General features: G+C 35.7%; 1 protein-coding gene across 8 annotated transcripts in view; it reads right to left on the minus strand.

Annotated features, from left to right (window-relative positions):
* The window catches only part of LRRC28 (leucine rich repeat containing 28), a 183,756-nt gene that overhangs the window by 133,284 nt on the left and 29,091 nt on the right, over window positions 1–21,381 (minus strand). For 7 of the 8 annotated variants that reach the window (XM_067756069.1, XM_067756037.1, XM_067756006.1 and 4 more), the window contains exons 4-5: window positions 17,895–17,932; window positions 17,095–17,232 (exon numbers count right to left, since the gene is read on the minus strand). The exons of the other annotated variant lie outside the window; for it this stretch is intronic. In XM_067756069.1, coding sequence (XP_067612170.1) covers window positions 17,095–17,232; window positions 17,895–17,932 — 176 coding nt within the window. The remainder of the gene's footprint in view (window positions 1–17,094; window positions 17,233–17,894; window positions 17,933–21,381) is intronic. 8 annotated transcript variants of the gene reach the window in all.

Genomic DNA, 21,381 nt, shown 5'->3' on the forward strand with positions numbered 1-21,381 from the left:
TACACCTAAAATAACTGGAGAAAGAAGAACAAACAAAACCTAAAGTTAGTAGAAGGAAAGAAATCATAAAGACCAGAGCAGAAATAAATGAAATAGAGACAAAGAAAACAACAGCAAAGATCAATGAAGCTAAAAGCTGGTTCTCTGAAAAGATAAACAAAATTCATAAACCTTTAGCCAGACTCATCAAGAAAAAAAGGGAGATGGCTCAAATCAAAATTAGAAATGAAAAAGGAGAAGTTGCAACTGACACCACAGAAATACAAAGGGTCATCAGAGACTAATACAAGCAACTGTATGCCAATAAAATGGACAACCTGGAAGAAATGGACAAATTCCTAGAAAGGTAGTCTCCCAAAACTGAACCAGGAAGAAATAGAAAATATGAACAGACCAATCACAAGCACTGAAACTGACACTGTGATTAAAAAACTCCCAGTAAACAAAATTCCAGGGCCTGATGGTCTCATAGGTGAATTCTATCAAACATCTAGAGAAGAGCCAACACCTATCCTTCTGAAACTCTTCCAAAACGGTGCAGAGGAAGGAAAACTCCCAAACTCATTCCATGAGGCCACCATCACCCTGATACCAAAACCAGGCAAAGATACTACAAAAAAAGAAAATTACAGGCCAATATCACTGACAAACATAGACGTAAAAATCCTCAACAAAATACTAGCAAACCAAATCCAGCAATACGTTAAAACGATCATACACCATGATCAAGTAGGATTTATCCCAGGGATGCAGGATTTTTCAATATCCGCAAATCAATCAGTGTGATACAATACATCAACAAATTGAAGAATAAAAACCATATGATCATCTCAATAGATGCGGAAAAAGCTTTTGACAAAATTCAGCACCCATTTATGATAAACACTCTCCAGAAAGTGGGCACAGAGGGAACACACCTCAACCTAGAAAAAGTTCATAGAGGACAAACCTACAGCTAACGTCATACTCAATGGGGAAAGGCTGGAAGCATTTCCTCTAAGATCAGGAACAAGACAAGGAGGAACAAGACACAACTTTTATTCAACATAGTTTTGGAAGTCCTAGCTATGGCAATCATAGAAGAAAAAGAAATAAAAAGAATCCAAACTGGAAAAGAAGATGAAAACTGTCACTGTTTGCAGATGACATGATACTATATATAGAAGATCCCAAAGACGCTACCAGAAAACTACTAGAACTCATCAATGAATTTGGTAAAGCTGCAGTTTACAAAATTAATACACAGAAATCTGTTGTATTTCTATACACTAACAACGAAAGATCAGAAAGAGAAATTCAAGAAACAATCCCATTTACCATCACATCAAAATGAATAAAATACCTAGGAATAGCCTATCTAAGGAGACAAAAGACCTGTACTCTGAAAACTGTAAGACACTGATGAAAGAAATCAAAGAAGACACAGACAGATGGAAAGCTATACCATTTCGTGGATTAAAAGAACCAATACTGTCAAAATGACTATACTACCCAAGGCAATCTACCAATTCAACGCAGTCCCTATCAAATTACCAATGGCATCTTTCACAGAAGTAGAACAAAAAATCTTAAAATTTATACGGATACACAAAAGACCCCAAACAGCCAAAGAAGTCTTGAGAAAGAAAAATGGAGCTGGAGGAATCAGGCTGTCTGATGTCAGACTATACTACAAAGCTATAGTCATCAAAACAGTATGGTACCGGCACAAAAACAGAAATATAGATCAATGGAACAGGATAGAAAGCCCAGAAATAAACCCACACACCTATGGTCAATTAATCTACAACAAAGGAAGCAAGACTACACAGTGGTGTAAAGACAGTCTCTTCAACAAATGGTGCTGGGAAAACTGGACAGCTACATGTGAAACAAATGAAATTAGATCATTCTTTAACACCATACACAAAAATAAGCTCTCAAAGTGGATTAAAGACTTAAATGTGGACTTCCTTGGTGGCACAGTGGTTAAGAATCCTCCTGCCAATGCAGGGGACATGGGTTCGAGCCCTGGTCTGGGAAGATCCCATGTGTCACAGAGCAACTAAGCCCATGTGCCACAACTATTGAGCCTGCACTCTAGAGCCCGTGTGCCACAAGTACTGAAGCCCATGTGCCTAGAGCCTGTGCTCCGCAACAACAGAAGCCACCGCAATTAGAAGCCCGTGCACCGCAACACAGAGTAGCCCCCACTCACCACAACTAGAGAAAGCCCATGTGCATCAACAAAGACCCAATGCAGCCAAAAAAAAAAAAAAAAAAAAATCCCAGCAATATCTTTTTTGATCCATCTCCCAGAATAATGGAAATAAAAACAAAAATAAACAAATGGGATCTAATTAAACTTAAAAGCTTTTGCACAGCAAAGGAGACCATAAACAAAATGAAAAGACAACCCACAGATTGGGAGAAAATATTTGCAAATGATGTGACTGAGAAGGGATTAGACTCCAAAGTTTACAAATAGCTCATAAGGCTTAATATCATCAAAACAAACAACCCAATCAAAAAATGGGCAGAAGACCTAAATAGACATTTCTCCAAAGAAGACATACAGATGGCCAAGAGGAATATGAAAAGATGTTCAACATCACTAATTATTGTTAGTGATGGGAGCCAAGAAGTTTTCGCCATTAGAAGATGGCCGACACCCTGCTTCTCTTCCTGATTTATGAGATAGAAGTTCGCGCCTAAAATGAAAGCCCGCGCACGCAGCACCAATGATGATTAGCCAAGTACTTCCCTCATTCTGAATCCCGCCCCCCTTTCTCTGCAGTGTATAAATACAGCTACCGCAGCAATAAAAGTTTGAGGCTTGATCAGGATTTTGTCTTGCCTCCATTCTTTCGCGTCTCCTGCCCTTCCCCCTTTTTTTCAACCCCCACAGGTTCCTCCTCAGACTCACAAGGATTTGTCCTGCTGGTCGGGACTCCCGGGGACGCCCGGGGCCGTACACAATAGAGAAATGCAAATCAAAACTACAATGAGATATCACCTCACACCAGTCAAAATGGCTATCATCAAAAAATCCACAAACAATAAATGCTGGAGAGGGTATGGAGAGAAGGGAACCCTCCTAAACTGTTGGTGGGAATGTAAATTGATGGAGAACAGAATGAAGGTTCCTTAAAAAACTAAAAATAGAGCTACCATATGACACTGCAATCCTATTCCTCGGCATATGTCTGGAGAAAAACATGATCCAAAAGGAAACATGCACCCCAGTGTTCACTGCAGCACTCTTTACAATAGCCAAGACATGGAAGCAACCTAAATGTCCATCGACAGAGGAATGTACAAACAAGATGTGGTACATATATACAATGGAATATTAGCCATTAAAAAGAATGAAATAATGCCATTTGCAGCAACATGGATGTACCTAGAGTGTCACACTGAGTGAAGTAAGTCAGAGAAAGAGAAATATCATATGATATCACTTATATGCAGAATCTAAAAAGAAATGAACTTATTTACAAAACAGAAACAGACTCACAGACTTAGAAAACAAACTTATTGTTACCTGGAGTGGAGGAAGGATGGGGGGGAAGGGATAGTTAGGGAGTTTGGGATCGACATATACACACTGCTATATTTAAAATGGATAACCAACAGGACCTACTGTATAACACAGGGAACTCTGCTCAATGTTATGTGGCAGCCTGGATGGGAGGGGAGTCTGGGGGAGAGTGGATACATGTATCTGTATGGCTGAGTCCCTTTGCTGTGTACCTGAAACTACCGCAACATTGTCAATCAGCTATACCCCAATACAAAATAAAACGTTAAAAAAAAGCATTTTTTAATGCATTTATAAGAATATTTCTTTGGTTACTCGACTGAAGATTTAATAATTAAAATTTTAACCTTATTTTACTCGTAAGAAACTTGTACTTTCCTTCATAAAAATGTACATTTATATTTTAAAAAGAGGTAAAAATGGATGAAGGAAAGAGAAATTCTGAGATCTATTACTCTAAACATCTATGTATCTTTCAGCTATTTTTTCCAACAAACTTTCGTGTTAGGACCTAAATGTATGTGTAAATAACATGACTCCTACAAAACCTGCTGTTATTCCTTAAAAAAATAAATAATAAGGCACTAATATTGGTATTATAAATTCATACTAAAGTGATGAATACCAAACTTTTTAAATTAAAAAGAAAAAAGTCATCAAAACAGACCTGCCAGACTTTGATTCTCTTTCAGAATAAGTCAGGAGCAGGGAAGTCAGCAGATCCAGCTAAGAAGTAGAAGAGACATACAACCAACTAATGGCATTTGTTATAAGCATATAAGGACATTCATTTTTTGAACGCTTTGTCACTTCCATAGCCACAGTTTTTATTTCAAGTTCTCTCACCACCTTATAATTACCCAGTGAAAACTACAACAAATTGCTCAAAAACATCAATGTATCTGCTTAATATGTTGATTTTTTATAAAGAAATTGAAAAAAACCCAAAGAACTGTGATGCCAATTGTGTGGGGTGGGGGCAGGGTGAATTTGGTAGCAAACTAAATTTTGTTTAATTACTTCTCATTACATCAATCCTTGGCAGATCATAATGCTTTTTCTGCACTAAAACAATCATTAACTTTAAAATTACTTGCAGAACAGACAATCTGATTTAAATTAAAACCTTTAACAAGATAAAAGAGATGAAGTAACCAATAAGCATGTTCAAATAACACATGAAGAAACAAAACAAAATATTTTACACATTGAAGACATTATTTTTAAGAAATACATATTTTAGCACATCATCTATATTCTGCCAGTTAATTTTTCTCCACAATTGTATTAACATGAAACTGTAATTTTCTGATGTCACAAAACAACAGTATACTGAAATCAAGGTAGAAAAATCAATTAAAACCATACAACCACCATGAAAATATAACCTTTGTTTATGTATCTATTTAATACTTGCCTTTCCCAAAGATTGTTTAATAAATGCAATATATCAAATCATTCTATTAAGAAAAACATGCTGAATACTTGAAAGCTATGAATGAACTGCGTAAAAATGAACTACAAACCCAAGTTTTGCCATATCAAAAGGTATGATAGAAATTACTCCTTGCCACCTCCAAAATACTGCAAGTTGATTTGAATACAAAAATAAAATCTCTGAATTCCCATTAATATGTTGTGCCTAAGAAAATACATAAGTTCTGAAGAAAGTTTATTCCAAAAAATTAAGAATACTTCTACAGGGCCTCTCCCTGGCAATCCAGTGGTTAAGACTTCACCTTCCAATACAGGGGGTGTGGGTTCGATCCCTGGTCAGGGAGCTAAAATCCCACATGCCTCGTGGCCAAAAAACCAAAACAGAAGCAATATTGTAACAAACTCAATAAAGACTTTAATAATGGTCCACATCAAAAAAGAAATCAAAAAAAGAACACTTCTACAATTATCAGGGGTTTTTTTTTTCTTTTAATATTTCTAATTCCTGGTCTTCAAAATAAACAAATGATTACTACCCAACACGGGCTTCTATTCCGGCAACCACACACTTTTAGCAAATTATTTCAATGAAGGACTGAAATAATCCTTGAAGGATTTTAATTGGGGAAGTAGTTTACTAAATTTGTATTTTAGAAGGATGATCCTGGAAGCAGTGTGTATGATAGACTATGAGACAGATACATTTCAAAGACAAAATAATGGAAAATATCCAACTCCAAGTCATTTGCTCTTGCACACCATGTAAACATCAGCTCATTCCCTCACATCATGCCTGACTTCTCTTTAAACTCTCTTCACTGACCTCAGTACTGTCTTCAAGGTTCCCATACAGCACCAGGCTTGTAATAGACCATGGAGTAGAAAACCGTGTACAGAAAGGGAAGAGAAGCAGCACGCGTGTGAAGTGAATTTGGCAGTATTCCCCTTAAAAGATTTTAAATTAGACCACTGCTGTGATGATATTAGCTGCTTTGAAATCTTTTCACAAAGGAATGGGCCACAGAAAGGAATTCAACATGCCTTAGCCAATTGTATGATGGGAGAGGCTTTCCAAGTCTGAGGGACCAACTACTCTCCTTTTGCTTTTTTTTTTAAAGTATCAACAGAATGAACTTTTGTGTTTCTGACATTTGGGAAGTTTTCCAGCACTTCCCTTCACACCTTTCCTAAAAAGGAGTATTTTCTGTATCTATTTGCACTGAGAAGGATGCACAGTCCAGAAAACAATTTTTTTCTTTTAGAAGAATTTTAATGGTCATTTTGATTCTAAGACTTTTGCCGAATTTTCAAAACTTGTAAGTTTTTAAATACAATTTAAAAGTTTTAACTCTATTTGTAAACAGATTTTACAATGTGTAATAGTATTGACAGAATTTTTTTCTGATAAATCTGTTTTATCTAATCTAGTACACCAAAATAATTTTATGTAAAAGTCTGAATTAAAAATCTATATAATACTATAAAGTTACTAATATATGTTTAACTATATAGTATAAAGTTAACTTTACAAATAAAGTACTATATGTGCTACAAAGAGACTAAAAAAGTAGATAGAATTCTATAAGAGACACTGAAAGAACAGGTTATGAATATGAGTTTAGGACTCTGGTAGACAATTTATTCAGTGGTCACCTAGCAAACCGAGGGTAGGTAGATTGCTAGAGTTTTATCCCTCTATCCATTAGTTGCCAAAGTGGGTATCTGAACCACTTGCCACACTACCAAGATAATGACCAACTACTCAATACTTCTTTCTCTCTCTTCTCCACCTAGTCTCTTCCTGGAAGTTCACAGTTTAAACTATTTGACAATAAAATATTATAAGCTCCTTGGGCTTCCCTGGTGGCGCAGTGGTTGAGAGTCCGCCTGCCGATGCAGGGGACATGGGTTCGTGCCCCGGTCCGGGAGGATCCCACATGCCGCAGAGCGGCTGGGCCTGTGAGCCATGGCCGCTGAGCCTGCGCGTCCGGAGCCTGTGCTCCACAACGGGAGAGGCCACAGGAGTGAAGGGCCCACGTACCGCAAAAAAATAAATAAATAAATAAAATATTATGAGCTCCTTTGAAACCTGGCTCTGGATTTTGTCCCCCTTCACTGTCCCCAGTTCCTCTAGTACACAGCATGGTATTTTGAACCAACAAATACTCTTCTGTTGAGTAGGTGAAACAGTAAGTGCCCCAGGTCATGTAGATAACCCTGTAAAATAGAGAAAATCTATTTACATATATTGATGACTATACACATATAGCCTGGTAACACCAGATGGGACTCTGCCAGAGATTAATTATTTACATTTTTTTAGTGAGAAAAGTGCTAGCTAGCTATTTTGCCAGTACTGATGTGGAATCAGTGAAAAGCTATCTCACTAGGAGGGTAAATCACCCTGAATTACTATGGTATCCACCCAAGGAGGGTAGTACGGGGGTGAACAACCTTGATTATTTGGCGGTAGTGGCACAGTGAGATCCTTTGTGCTTTGAGGATTCAAAAAGAAAGCTGCTCTCTTCTCCCTTTCAGTTGATCACTAAAGAAGAAAGAGCACAGGCACAGTGAAACCAGGGCTGACCCAGTGTTCCCGGGGCCACCCATCATTCCTAGAAACTGAAACCCACAGAATGCAAACGTGGAGCACCTCTGACCAGGCCTGTACCTACAGGAGCGGGGCCAGCACCTCTGAAGAGTCACAGAAGCCTGCACTACTATCTGTCAGACTATGCCAATGAATTTTCAGCAGGTGGGCAGCAAGCAACAGGGGAAGCTCCAGAGTGATTGGGCTTCCTAGGAAGCCTGTCCTCTGTAGGAAGAAGGCTGACCCCAACCTCCACATTAGACCAGTGAGCATAAAGATTTCAGAATAATTTGGTGGCAACAGGACAGAGCTAAGAAGAGATACTAAATTTCATTTTAATAAAGCAACAGAGGCTCAACTGGAGGACAAATAAATTTTAAGAAAAAATGATAAACTTGACCATACTTGAAGCCTGAGTTTTAGAACAATTCATGTTAGTTATATGTAGTATGTATTTCTGTTTTTGCATGCTTTTATCCATTTAAGTACAACATAGACTGCTTTTCTTTTTTTATAAATTTATTTATTTATTTATTTTTGGCTGCATTAGGTCTTCGCTGCTGCACGCAGGCTTTCTTTAGTTGCGTTGAGCGGAGGCTACTCTTCGTTGCAGTGCAAGGGCTTCTCATTGCGGTGGCTTCTCTTGTTGTGGAGCACAGGCTCTAGGCAAGCAGGCTTCAATAGTTATGGCACGCAGACTCAGTAGTTGTGGCACGTGGGCTCTAGAGCGCAGGCTCAGTTGTTGTGGCGTACGGGCTTAGCTGCTCCGCGGCATGTGGGACCTTCCCAGACCTGGCTCGAACCCATGTCCCCTGCATTGGCAGGCAGATTCTTAACCACTGCGCCACCAGGGAAGCCTCTAGACTGCTTTAATATTTTCAATTTGGGCTAAAAAATCCTTCCCTTCTTGGTATGCACAACAATTTTTCAAAGATAAAACCATTTAAAAAAAAAACAGGCTGATTTATATTGCAGATGTAAGCAACATCTTTTCTGACTCCTAGTGACATTTTGTTGTCTGTTACCATAATCTTCTCTCATGGGAATTCACAGAGTTTATAGTGAATCACAGCATAAGGATTCTCTTTACTATCAAGGGGCAGCTGGATTTTCTGATTCTTCTAATATCCATTGGCCTTCGTGGCCAATGGTGAATCACAAAGTATTTGGCAAGTTGCTCTGCACCGATGGAAATCTTTCTCCAGTAACCCTTTATTATATCATAATAGATAATGTAATTTTACTTAAGTTAGAAAAAGCCTTTGGAAGAAAATGAGTTTAAATTTATTCTGTAACAAATAATGTTATAGTTTTGATACTGGAAGTAGGAGAAGGCAACATATAAATGTTTAAATGGCATACAAGTTATATATATATAAGAATGCAGGTAAGCAATAAGATGAGAAATCAAAGAACATCTAATAGGACTTCCACTTCCAGATATGACAGGGACACTGACACCAGACTTCCCTCCCACCAAAATATAGCAATAAGACTAGTCAAAAATATATGAGGCAACTGCTTTCAAGCAACAAACAGGAAAGAAAGGACTCTGATCTTTGAAATAAGGTAAACACCCCTTGTGTCCCAAGCTGGACAAGGCTTTCTTGCCCACAACACAGGGAAGTGGAACCCAAGTAGAACCTTGCAGTCTCACAGTGCTAAAGAGACAGAGATCACAGTTTGGGAGGCTGAAGCAGCTGGAAAATGCAAGACAAGGTACCAAAGAGGAAAAAGCTGTGAGACGGTGAAGAGGGGCTTAATAAAGAACATATGCGAGATCACAAAAGAAGTTACTGGAGTAGAAGACAGATAAACAGATATCATCCAACCTCTAGATAAGGAGAAAAAAAAAAAGATTAAAAAAGAAAAAAGCCTCAGTGACCTGTGAAACATTATCAAATGATCTAATGTGTGTAACTGGAGTTCTTGAAAGAAAAAAAAAATGTGGGGCAGAAAAATATATAAAGAAATAATAACAGGTAACAGGAAACTTCCCAAATTGGGAATCAAGAAAAGCCCTTGCAGGATAAATATAAAAAATCCTACATCATGGTACATCATAGACAAACTGCTAACACCAAAGATAAAGAGAAAAATTTTAATATAGCCATAGAAGAAGACATATATAGGCTAACAATGATACAAATTACAACTGACTTCTCATCAGAAACAATGGGGTCAGAAGACAATGGAAAGCTGTCTTTTAAAGTGCTAAAAAAAATTGTCAACCCAGACCCCTATATCCTGAGAAAACATGCTTCAAAGTCAAAGGTGAAATAGACATTTTTGCATTAAGAGAAAGTGACATAGTTCAGTAGAACTATGACAGTAGAACTGCACTACAAGAAATATTAAAGAAAGTATCAATACTTTAGGCTGAGGAGAAATGATACCAAATAAAAAAGAGATCTACAAGAAAGAATGAAGAGTACAGGAAATGGTAAATATATGGGTAAATACAAAGAATATCTTTTTAAAAAATTATTGTGATTTCCTTTAAAGATAACTGACCACTGCAAAATAAGCATTATATTGTGGGGTTCATAACATATATAGATATAAAATACATGATACAATAACACAAAGGAAGGAGGGTAAATGGAAGTATACTATTGGAAGGTTCTTTTTTATTTTACTATTTATTCATTTATTTTTGGCTGCTTCAGGTCTTAGTTGCGGCACATGGGCTCCTCATTGCAGCACGAAGACTTCTAGTTGTGGCATGCTGGCTCCAGAGCACATGGGCTCTCTAGTTGTGGCACGCAGGCTCAGTAGCCCTACAGCATGTGGGATCTTAGTTCCCCGACCAGGGATCAAACCCGCATCCCCGGCACGGGAAAGTGGATTCTTAACCGTTGGACGACCAGAGAAGTCCCTGGAAGGTTCTTAAAATTTATATTAAGTGGTATAGTATCCTAAGTAAGCTGTAATAAGTTAAGGGTGCATATTGTAAACTGTAAAGAAAAACCAGTAGAGGAAATAAAATGGAACACTAAAACGTACTCAAGTAATCCAAAAGAAGACAGAAAGTAGGTAGAGAAAGAAAAGTAGAGAGGAACAAAAACCAAATTGTGGTAGCCTGTGAGGGAGGAGAACTTAATGCCAGTAAGAAAATAAAAAGTCAAAAGAGTTGTCACTTACACCCTAACCATGAAAAGAAGTTGGATAAGCTACATAATTATAGTTTTTAAAATTTTTCAGAGACTGAGGACACCCAGAAACCAAAATCAACTCCAAAAAGTGATAAGCCCATTTTAAAACAGAAGAGATTTCCAGTTGCTATCACCCTTGACTGTAATGGGAGGACAAAGAATCTGCCACAGACAAGCACTAAAAAGAAACCAGTCTAACTTTGAAGGGCTATGTGGGGACTGGCATACCAGCATAGAATCCAGAGCAGCCCCAGACACAGAGAGAGGCTGTATGAACTACCTGGCCCCCCTTCACACAAACTCTTTTCCACTAGTTTTCACCAAAAATGGGGGCAAGAGAAGAGAGCTGAGATCATCTCTCTAAAGTCCTCTAGGCTTTGAGCTAAGGAAGACTTGAGGAATGAAAGATAACAGGAAAGCCAAGAGAAACTTTGCAGAGGCAAGACCCACCTTCAGAGTACAGGGCAGCCATACACAGGCCAACGATGGGGCAGCAGGGCTAAAAGAGCTCTCAAGGCACAGAAAGCAAGGGGCAGAACTAGAGAGCAAAGAGAATTCTTCAGCAACCTAAATCTGGCCACTGGTCTGTAAAGTAGGGAGATACCGCCTACAATTCAAAAAGAAGATTTGGAATAGTCCACGAATACATTAGAAGGTGCTCAATACCATTAGTCAAGAGGGAAAGACACATTCAATTAAATACAAATTAAAACAATGTAATGTAACTTCACATCTATTACTACAGCTAAAATAAACAAAGCCAAAAACAGACAACACTAAATACTAGCAAACATGCAGAGTAACTAGAACTCTCATATATTTCTGTGAGAAGTGTAAAATGGTATAACTATTTTAAAAACTGCTGGGCAATTTCTTATAAACTTAAGCATATACCTATATTATGAATCACATTTCTACTAATAGGTATTTACCCAAGAGAAATAAAAACATATATCCATGAAAAGTCTTATACAAGAATGTTTATATTAGTTTTACTGATAATAGCCCAAAGCTAGAAAAAACTGACATGTCCATTAAGAGGAAAGTAAATTATAAATTGTATGTTTATACAATGGAATTCTACTCTGCAATAAAACAGGATGAACTACTGACACATGCAACAGCATGGATGCATCTTGAAACCATTATTTTGAGTGAAAGAAGTCAAACAGAGAACATACTATATGTTCCCATTTATATTATTTTCAACAACAGACAAAATTAATCTATGGTAAGAGAAATCAGAATAGGGTTTGCCTATAGCAAACTGATTGACTGGAAATGGCGTAAGAGAACATTCTGGGTTAATGGAAATGTTCTGTATCTCAAATAAGATGTTGGTTACATGGGTATATACATTTATCAAAACTCAAGAATTGTACACTTGAGCATTTCACTGTATGTAAATTTTACCCCAATTAAAACAAAGAAAAACCTTGAGAGGACAAAAATATGAAGAACAAAAGTTAAAAGAAAAATAATACAAGAGAGGAGAAAGCCATGGTAATTGTTAAAGTTAGGTATTGGGTATATGGGGGCTTACTATTCTATTCTGTCTACTTTTGATTGTGCTTAAAATTTACCACAATAAAAAGTTTTTTTAAAAGGCAACTGAATAATAGTGTGTTGTGTATTTGAAGTTTGCTAAGAGAGTAGATCTTAAGTGTTCTCACCACACACTCACACAAAAGGTAACTTTGGGAGGTTAACAAATACGTTAATTAGTTCAATTGTAGTAATCATTTCACAATATATATATATGTCAAAACATCACACTGTATACTTTAAATATGTACAATTTTTACTTGTGAAAAATAAACAAAAATTAAAAATTTTTAAGTATCACAGTAAAAAAAAAGCCAAAATATTCATTTAACCTTTTCCATATGGTATTTAAAATATAAACCCACAATACTCATTGCCAAATAATATACAAAGTTATTGAAAAAAAGGGAGGAGGGACTGGATCTGCTCAGAAAAATAGTACTTCAGGTTCCAAAGTTCTTACACCACAGACTATGATTTCAATAACATTAGCCAGAAGATTTTTTGCGGGGGGAGGTAATTTGGAACCAAGTTAAACCCAAACTATTAAATTAGTCTTATCTTTCAGGTTGGGGTCTATGGACCAAGTCTGGAAGATTTTGAAAGCAGATGTACCAAGCACCTCTCTCCATCCATGGTTCATGATGTCTGTGAGAGCCTGTCAGAGCTCCACACATATTACCTAGGTGGACCACTTCAGTGTTTTCTGGCCATAGCTCCACTACCAGTATCCATATCACTGTGGCTGAGGACTTTTCTGAAACTGCAGAAGGCTGCTGCTCTGTCCATGTGTGTACATGTGCAGCATGCCAGAAGTAACAGAGAATTAACACCCACCCTCCCACCCAATCAGCTCTCAACCATAATTTTTGGAAGTTGATGTTGAAGTACTGTAGCTCTTTCAGCACTTTAGTGTGATGATTCTGAGAGATATATTTCACACAGAATTAAGCTCTAGTTGCCCACTGTGGTGGCTGGTGTAGGAGTTCAGAGTGTGCCACCCCAAAATATGCCATCCTGGTGTACTGATGATTTTAAGTTAAAGGCACTGAAAATCAGCAGATGCAAGAAGGGCACTCTAAGCTTCCTTCTTCTTCCTGAAAGGAGATAAAATTCCCATGCAAAAGGTGTAACCCCCATACCAGGAGGAAGGAAGACATTCTTATGACCAGAGACAGGGAGGTGAGGCCAAACGACAAACAAACCTTGTTAAACCAAACCTTATCTTCCTAGTCACTTTTCTACAAATAACTGCCCTTGCACAAACTCCTTTGTCTTGTCCATTTTCACAATTTATTACTCATTGTCCAACCTAGTATATATGTGTTTGGTTCTAACTACACTTCTTTGGGTCTTCATTTTTCTTATGAAGGCTCCTGTGTACATGTAAAAATTACTAAATAAAATCTGTATACTTTTCTCCTGTTAATCTGTCTTAACGTCAGTTTCTCAGGCCCAGCTATGGGGCCAAAGAGGGCAGTACACTTTCCCTACACTGACTTAACAACATACTCTTTATAGCCTGTCTTCACATTTCTATACCCATCATCACCCCACGCCAATGTTCTCTGTACTTCCTCCAAAATTACTTGAGTTCAGGTTAAAATATATATATATATATATAATAGAAAGGGTACAAAGCGTACTACAAAAAGGAAAAAACAGATGACAGAATGAACCACTTCACAGGCATACTACTGATCGTGCTGTTGCTAACCCTGGACTTCCTACTATTAATAAGAGCTTTTGCAATTTCAAAGCATAACAGTTAAGTAAATAGGAGAGTTCAATATACAATTAATCCTATACCCCAAGACAGGCTGTTTTAAGCCTTTGGGGCAGCTATGTTACATGGAGCTCTTTTGTTGACAATTCACAGAAGCCAACTAGAGTTAGCTTAAGCGCAAAGTCTATGGGCCTTAAGAACAGAATCAGTGATTGGGAAATTAAAGAAAACTTAGGAAGTCTCTGCCTCCATCTTTTTTCTAGTTATTTACTTCATCTTTCTCTCCTTGTTTCCCAGTCCACATGGCTACTCCCAGACCTCACAAGATTATACAGTACTGTATAGAAGCCCAGAGAGAAATAGAGCCTGATTTTCTTTCTCAGCCTCCGCTGTTCTCTCTTGTTCTCTTTCCTTCTCCCACATTGTCCTTTTCAAAATGCCCAGGGAGAGAAATGGTCCTGCTTGGGCCAGGTACCTACACCAGGACCAATCAACTGTGGAGAGAAAGCAATGTCACAAGGTAGAAAAACGGCAGTACTCTGCAATCCAATAGAATGGGGGAAAGGGACATTCCCAAAGAATGGGTATTGGCAAACAACCCAAGAGAATCAACTATATGAGTCATGGATCTGTTTGAGAAACTGATAAAAACATTGGATCTTCTTCACAGCAATATGTACACACTCACAAACACCAAACTGTCCATACAATTTGAGGGCATTCATGAAGCCCCTGTAATCCATTCTTAGATCCTAATTTTAAAACTCTCTATTATCCATTTAGATATTTTAAATGCTTAAAATTTTTCAAATACTGCTCTTAAATTTTCAAATTTTAAATACTGAATGTGAAATTACATTCAACGGTTTTTCAACCACAAAAAAATACACATAATAAAATATTAAGTCTTTCACAGGAATATAACACGTAAGAAGTCTATACTAATAACATGGACTAGGTAGAAGAGGCTAACGATCAGACATCAACTGGAGTCTACTGTCATCAAATGGACACTATATGGCAGTCCCTCACATTTTTTACTGCAGTTAAAATAACCTTTCCATAGTATGTCCCCAAAGACGGTCAAACACTTGGGGGATGTGTACCTAGCCCCTCTCCCATTCAAATCATAACACTTGAAGTTACCTCATAAAGAGATACATAAAGTTATTCAAAAAATTAGTAAGATCTAGTGCATTGCTACTTATGATGGCCTAGAAAAAAAAAGTCTATACATAGTTTAATCAAAAGTTTCTACTCAAAATACACAGCTATTACTGTATGCAATTTTACTCAAAACAAGCAAAACCAAACACAAACAAAAGAAATAAGCTAGGGAAATAAAATCAGAAGTAAATGCCTCAAATCTATTATGAAACAGGTGAAATATAAATTTAAAATCATATTAAAGTAGTCAGGAAACCTATACCCTCCACTGGTTACTAGGAAGCAGTCAATGACATTAGTAATATATCCTTAACCTCTGAGAGTATATAATGGAAGGAAATGGCCACATTTTACCACAAAATGTTCTTACATTACAGGAAAAGACAGGAAAACAGAAAACAAAGAATAATGTTTTAACAGAGAGTTGTGTTACTCAGACGTTCTTTAAATGTATCGAAAAAGGGGCTTATGAATACAGTACTATACCTATGCATTTTGATTCTACAACATATCTTGTATAAACTTCATATATGAAAATACTACGAAAATCTAAAATATTCAGTATTATATCCATGCGTTTTGACTCTATAATGTATCTTGTGTAAGTTTCATATATGAAAATACCCTGAAAATCTAAAGTGTTATCTTTGCTGATATATTTTCTAGACAATCTCTGAAAGAGAATCTAATTTCCTGAGTATGTGAATACATAAACTTGATGAAAGCTAGAATGATGAAACACCACTGAGTCTGATTACATACAATAAAATTTAAAGATTATATTCCCACACCATACTGAAAATTTTTGTATTAAGTAGAGTTGGAAAAAGGAAGACTCTCATTATATGAGGTTAAAAAATATTTTTTTAAGCAGAGTCAACTGCTATACTAATTATCATTTTTGTATACAATATTGAACCTATATATGAAAGTCAGCACATAAAGTCTAAAAATTAATCAGCTACTGTGTTTCATTTAGAAATTTCTGTACTTGAAAAACTTTGGAGAAAGTATTTTTTAAATTATAAATTCATTCATGGATTTAACATGAATAGTTTTTAACAGTTTCACATGTCCCTGAAGTTCTGTGACAGGTAGTAATTTGTAATTTTGGTTGAGTCACACATTTCACTCGGATACACTAAAAGACTAGCTGGTATTCCTGAGTTACTAGGAAGAAATAATCCCAGCCAATGTGAGTGACGTCTGTATTTTTTTTGCTCATTTTTGAATGCAGAGTAACTCTTATGTAATACCTGAAGCACAAGATTTTTTTAAAATCATACTTCACTTTTTAAAAAATATGCGAAATGACACAGGACAGAGGAATCTGCAAATGTGTGGGTTCACAAAGGAAGGTCTCTGAATACACCTTGTAAGAAAGTCAAAGGGTTTAATGGTAGCTCAGGAGAATGCAGGATTTTGGTACTATCAATAGGTACATCATAATCTAATAGGATGATCAGAAGGCAGAACTGACAATTCTAGGACTCAAACTTAAATTCTGCTACTAAATTCTAGTATGATTTCACATTAAATCCAAGTTAATGTACATCATTTATCTCACTAGAGAATGAGAGAAAACACTGTATGTATCTGCTTTTGGGACACTAAAATGCAAAGTTCATATAAATTCTCCTATGTGAAATTCAGAACTGAAGTAGCTTTTGGTACAAATATTTCACCAGGACAGTGATTTGAAGGAGCATTGATTCCAATGCACAACTGTAGTAATTGTAGCTGAAAAACAGAAATGCCACCTTCTCATACTTGCATCAAGGAAAAGACTCTGAGTCATATTTCATCCACATTCCTTAATGTCATCTTCAAACAAGTAGACAATCAAATACTTACAAATATATCTAAAGCCCACTGCCTAGACACAAAGTAAGAAATATTAATAAAAATAGACTTGTAATATACAAAAAGCTCGTGTGCTACAGACTATGATTACCTGGAGGTAGGAATTGCAGCTGGTTATTAGCTAATCGAAGATGACGTAAAGCTCTCAGACGACCAATTTCTGGGCAAACAATTTCTAAGGCATTGTCACTAAGATCCAAACACTGTAGTTTTACAAGGGACCCAATGGCTTTGAAGAGAAAAGAAGGGTAAAAGCATGATTAATTTGACCCAAGTGTTTTAACACCAAACTTTAATGCAAGTACTCCAAATTTAAATATTTTAATGCTTAATATCCCTGTCTCCAGGGCTGACATAATAGTAAAAACATATATCAAACTAAACTTTTTAAAAATTATTATTAGAGTATAGTATCAAACTAAATTTTATGAAGTGATAACACTTCTACCTTGATATAAAGTAAGTTTAAAAATAGCACGAATAAAAATGTTAAAACAATGTAAAAATTACTTGAATAAATAATTCATGAAATATATAAAGTCTTTTTTATCTAACCAAAATGCTTAACTGGATTTATTAAACTTAAAATTTATCATTTTATTATTTACCCAATGACAGTTTATCTGATAATAAATTTTTACCTAACCATTATAACCATTTTAGACTTCTTAAATTTAATTTAATCGTAACAGTTAACTGGATTACTAATTAGAGGGAAAAAAGCTTTGAAACTAATAAAGATGCTCTATAATTAAAATTCCCTAATTTTCCAACCAAAATTGGTTTAAAGAGACAATCTGTTCTATTATTATAAACTATAATAGCACTATACTATCTGTTCTACTATTTAAACTATAGCACCTCCTAACTAAAAACTTGAAGTGCACGTACCTTCCGGAACCACAACTATGTTATTTGAGTGAAGATACCTAGAGGAAAAGAAGGGAAAAACAGCTGTTATCATTCAGTACTTCTGCTAGATAATCACTCTGTAAAATGCTCACTTAGAGATTTATCAAATATAAAGGGACCAGATTTTCTTTCATACCCTACTCTAAATGTGTAACACAAACTATATGGTCATCACGGATAATTAATAATACTTTGAGAATAATATTGTATGCTAGAATTGCAAATATTAAAACTATTTGCTAATTTAGTTGCTATTTTAAAATTAAAACATACACAATAAAGTATTTTTTTCAACCTCATAAAACAAATTACTAGTTTCTCTAGTTCATTTTAAATTATTCAGGTTTTCAGAAAAACATCTATTGTGTAGAGAAAAGTCAACACCTATTGTGTAAAGGAAAATGCAACTTTTAGTTTTTAAAGGATAACTTCACAAAATAATCAAAGATATTTCAAGCCAGTATGGAGAACCAAAAATGAAGCAATTAAATACTCATCATTTATGATATCTGTAGAATATTCAACTGTCAAGGTACATAATATATTTCACAGCAAGAGGAATTTTGTAAATAAGAAATCAAATTCTTTTCTCAGAAAAAAAAAAGTCTACCCGGCTGACAAGTCCAGGCAAGTCTAAGTAAATAACATTCCCCACTGAAGTATCTTTAGCACTCTCTGGTGGAGACTTCATGCAATAGTCGGCAGCCAACTATTCAGAGCAAAACAACAGTGACCAATGAAAATCACATAATAATAATTTTAAAAATAAAATTAGATCATTGATTTTGAGGCCAGAGAACTAGATTTTGATAAAGTATTTTCAAACCTGTTGTCTTATTTATTATACCTCATAATCACTCTTCATATAGTATATCTTACATAGAATTTAAAATATTTCTTCTATATATTTTAGCCTGATATCAAATGTTAAAATGTCAGTGACACAGAATAAGAAAGATACAAAATTAATAAATTTAAGAAGATTTTTATATGCTGGATTAAATCAATTCTGTGTAGGTATTAACTTGCTGGGCCTAACATAATTTAAACAATTACACCATTCTATGATTCATTTTATTCCTTGCTTTGTGTATACAGAATGATTCCATATTTTACTTTTTTTAGAATGTTTCCATATTTTAAAATCAATATTCTTTAAACATTACTTTTAGGAAGAAATATCTAACTACTTTAACAGATTACTCTAAAAATTCTTTATGCCGAAAGACTATATATATATATATATAAGTATACACACACATTTGCATGTATTACACAAAAGGCAGAGCGCCTAGACACCAAAATAGATAACTGATTTTTCAGTAATCCACAAAATTTTTGCCTCAACTCCAATTCTACCTACAAAAAAGGACCTTAAAATGTCCAAGTCAAAATATGAACTAAAGTACTATTATCATTAAAATCAAAAAGTATATTTTAACATAATAAATTTATCTACATTATAATGAAAAGCAGTAAATGGTAGTTTAGAATGTTCTCAATCCCGACTACACATTAGAATCACCAGTGGTCTTCAAACTATAGATGTCCAAGGCCATCTCAACTCAAGTTGCTCTGATGTGCAGCTGATGAAGAATCATCACTGGTAAAGTGGATCAGAGTAGGTTCTGGAGCCAGACTGCCTGTACCTTAATATCTATGTGACCAGGGGAAAATTACTGACCTTTTCACTTTCTTAATCTACAGAAGTAGAGGATAACAGCACCAACAACATAGGGATGCTGTGAGGATTAAATGAATTAATAAATGTAAAGCCCTTAGAACAGAGTTCCATGAATGCCACTGTTATAATTATTATTGTTATCATAAGTCATTTGTAATCAAAGGCTTAGCAATTTTAAGTCACTTCTGTCTACTTAATTTTTGTAATTTCAAAGTAGTTAAAATGTTGGTGTTTTGACGTAACTGGTTTTCATCATGTTATTTTTCTACTCAAATAATGCAGGAACTCCCATTCACTGCTGGTGGGAATGCATGACTGTACAGCCACTTTGGAAAATGGTTTGGCAGTTTTTTAATAAAATTAAATATAGATATTTACTTAATAGTAATATGGCAATGTCAGTTTCTTAGTCTTGACAAATGTTCAATGAAATTGTAAGATGTTAACAACAGGAGAAACCTGGGCATACTGGAACTCTGTACTTACTATCTTTACAACTTTTCTGTAAATAAAAACTGCTCCAAAATAAAAAAAAAAAAAATTTTTTTATTAAAGGAACAGGACTTATACTTCCAGCCATGACGAAATAATAAGGACCAGATTTACCTAATTGCTATAAGCAACAAGAAAACCAGATGGAATATATGAAACAATTATTTTCTAATACTGACAAGAGGCAACTAGTACTATGTTCCCTGAGAGAGAAGAAACAAGTGAGGTGAGCCACACAATGTCCACAGATTTATGCCTGGAGGCAAATAGTGCACTGTGGTACAAAAATGGGATCCCAAACAAAGAATGAAGTCTCACTGAGTTATGAAGAAACATATCAGAGTTCAGGGAACCTGAGGCAGCTGGAAGTTGTGGGTACAGTTCTGGAGGAGAGGGCACTACTGAAAAAAAAAACTTCAAGGGATCCTTTGACTCTTAGCTGAATTCTATAATGCACTCCAGTCAAAAAGTAACTGAAAACCTATCAGCTGAACAGTCCACAGAGCTCATACAGGGCTAGAAAGCATTCAAGTTCTGAGCAGCAAGTGTACCAAATCCTTGTTGATCACTTGGTTCATTTAAACGAGATTCTAGAAAGGTCTTGTGTGGGTAATAGGGCTAAACTATCCCTTTAGTAGAAGTTACTCTAGACCTGTCCTAACAAGCATAAAGACAGGCCATGAAAAGATCAAATTAAATTGCAAATAACTGCAGGCCAGAACAAAGCACCACAAAAAGGAAGACAACAAAGTGTAGACACAATAAAGTATTCATAAGGCCCAGCATCTAATCAAAAAGTGCTAAGAATTAGGAAAATGTGACCAATAACTAGGATAAAAAACAGTTAATACAAACGGAACCAGTATGACACAAATGATGGAATTAGCAAATAAGAACTTTAAAACAAAACAACTATAACAACTATATTCGGGTATTCAAAGAAAAATATAAACATTGTGAGAGAAATGTTAACATATAAAGAAGAACCAAATAGAGCTTCTAGAGATCAAATATACAACAAACTAAGTGAAAATCTCACTAGGTTGGATTAACAACTTACTAGATACCGAAGAACAAAATACTACCAACCCTGAAGACAGGGAAATATAATATGTCCTAACAGAAGTACATTAAAAAAAAAAAGACTGAAAAGAATAGAGCTGAACAGTGTGTCAGTGATTATGGGACCATATTAAACTAACAAACATGTAAGAGTCCCAGAAGCAGGGACCAGAGATAAGGGTATAGAAATAAATATCTAAAGAAATATATTTAAAAAATCCAAATTTG

Source organism: Pseudorca crassidens, chromosome 1, assembly GCF_039906515.1.
Source record: "Pseudorca crassidens isolate mPseCra1 chromosome 1, mPseCra1.hap1, whole genome shotgun sequence".
NCBI lineage: Eukaryota > Metazoa > Chordata > Mammalia > Artiodactyla > Delphinidae > Pseudorca > Pseudorca crassidens.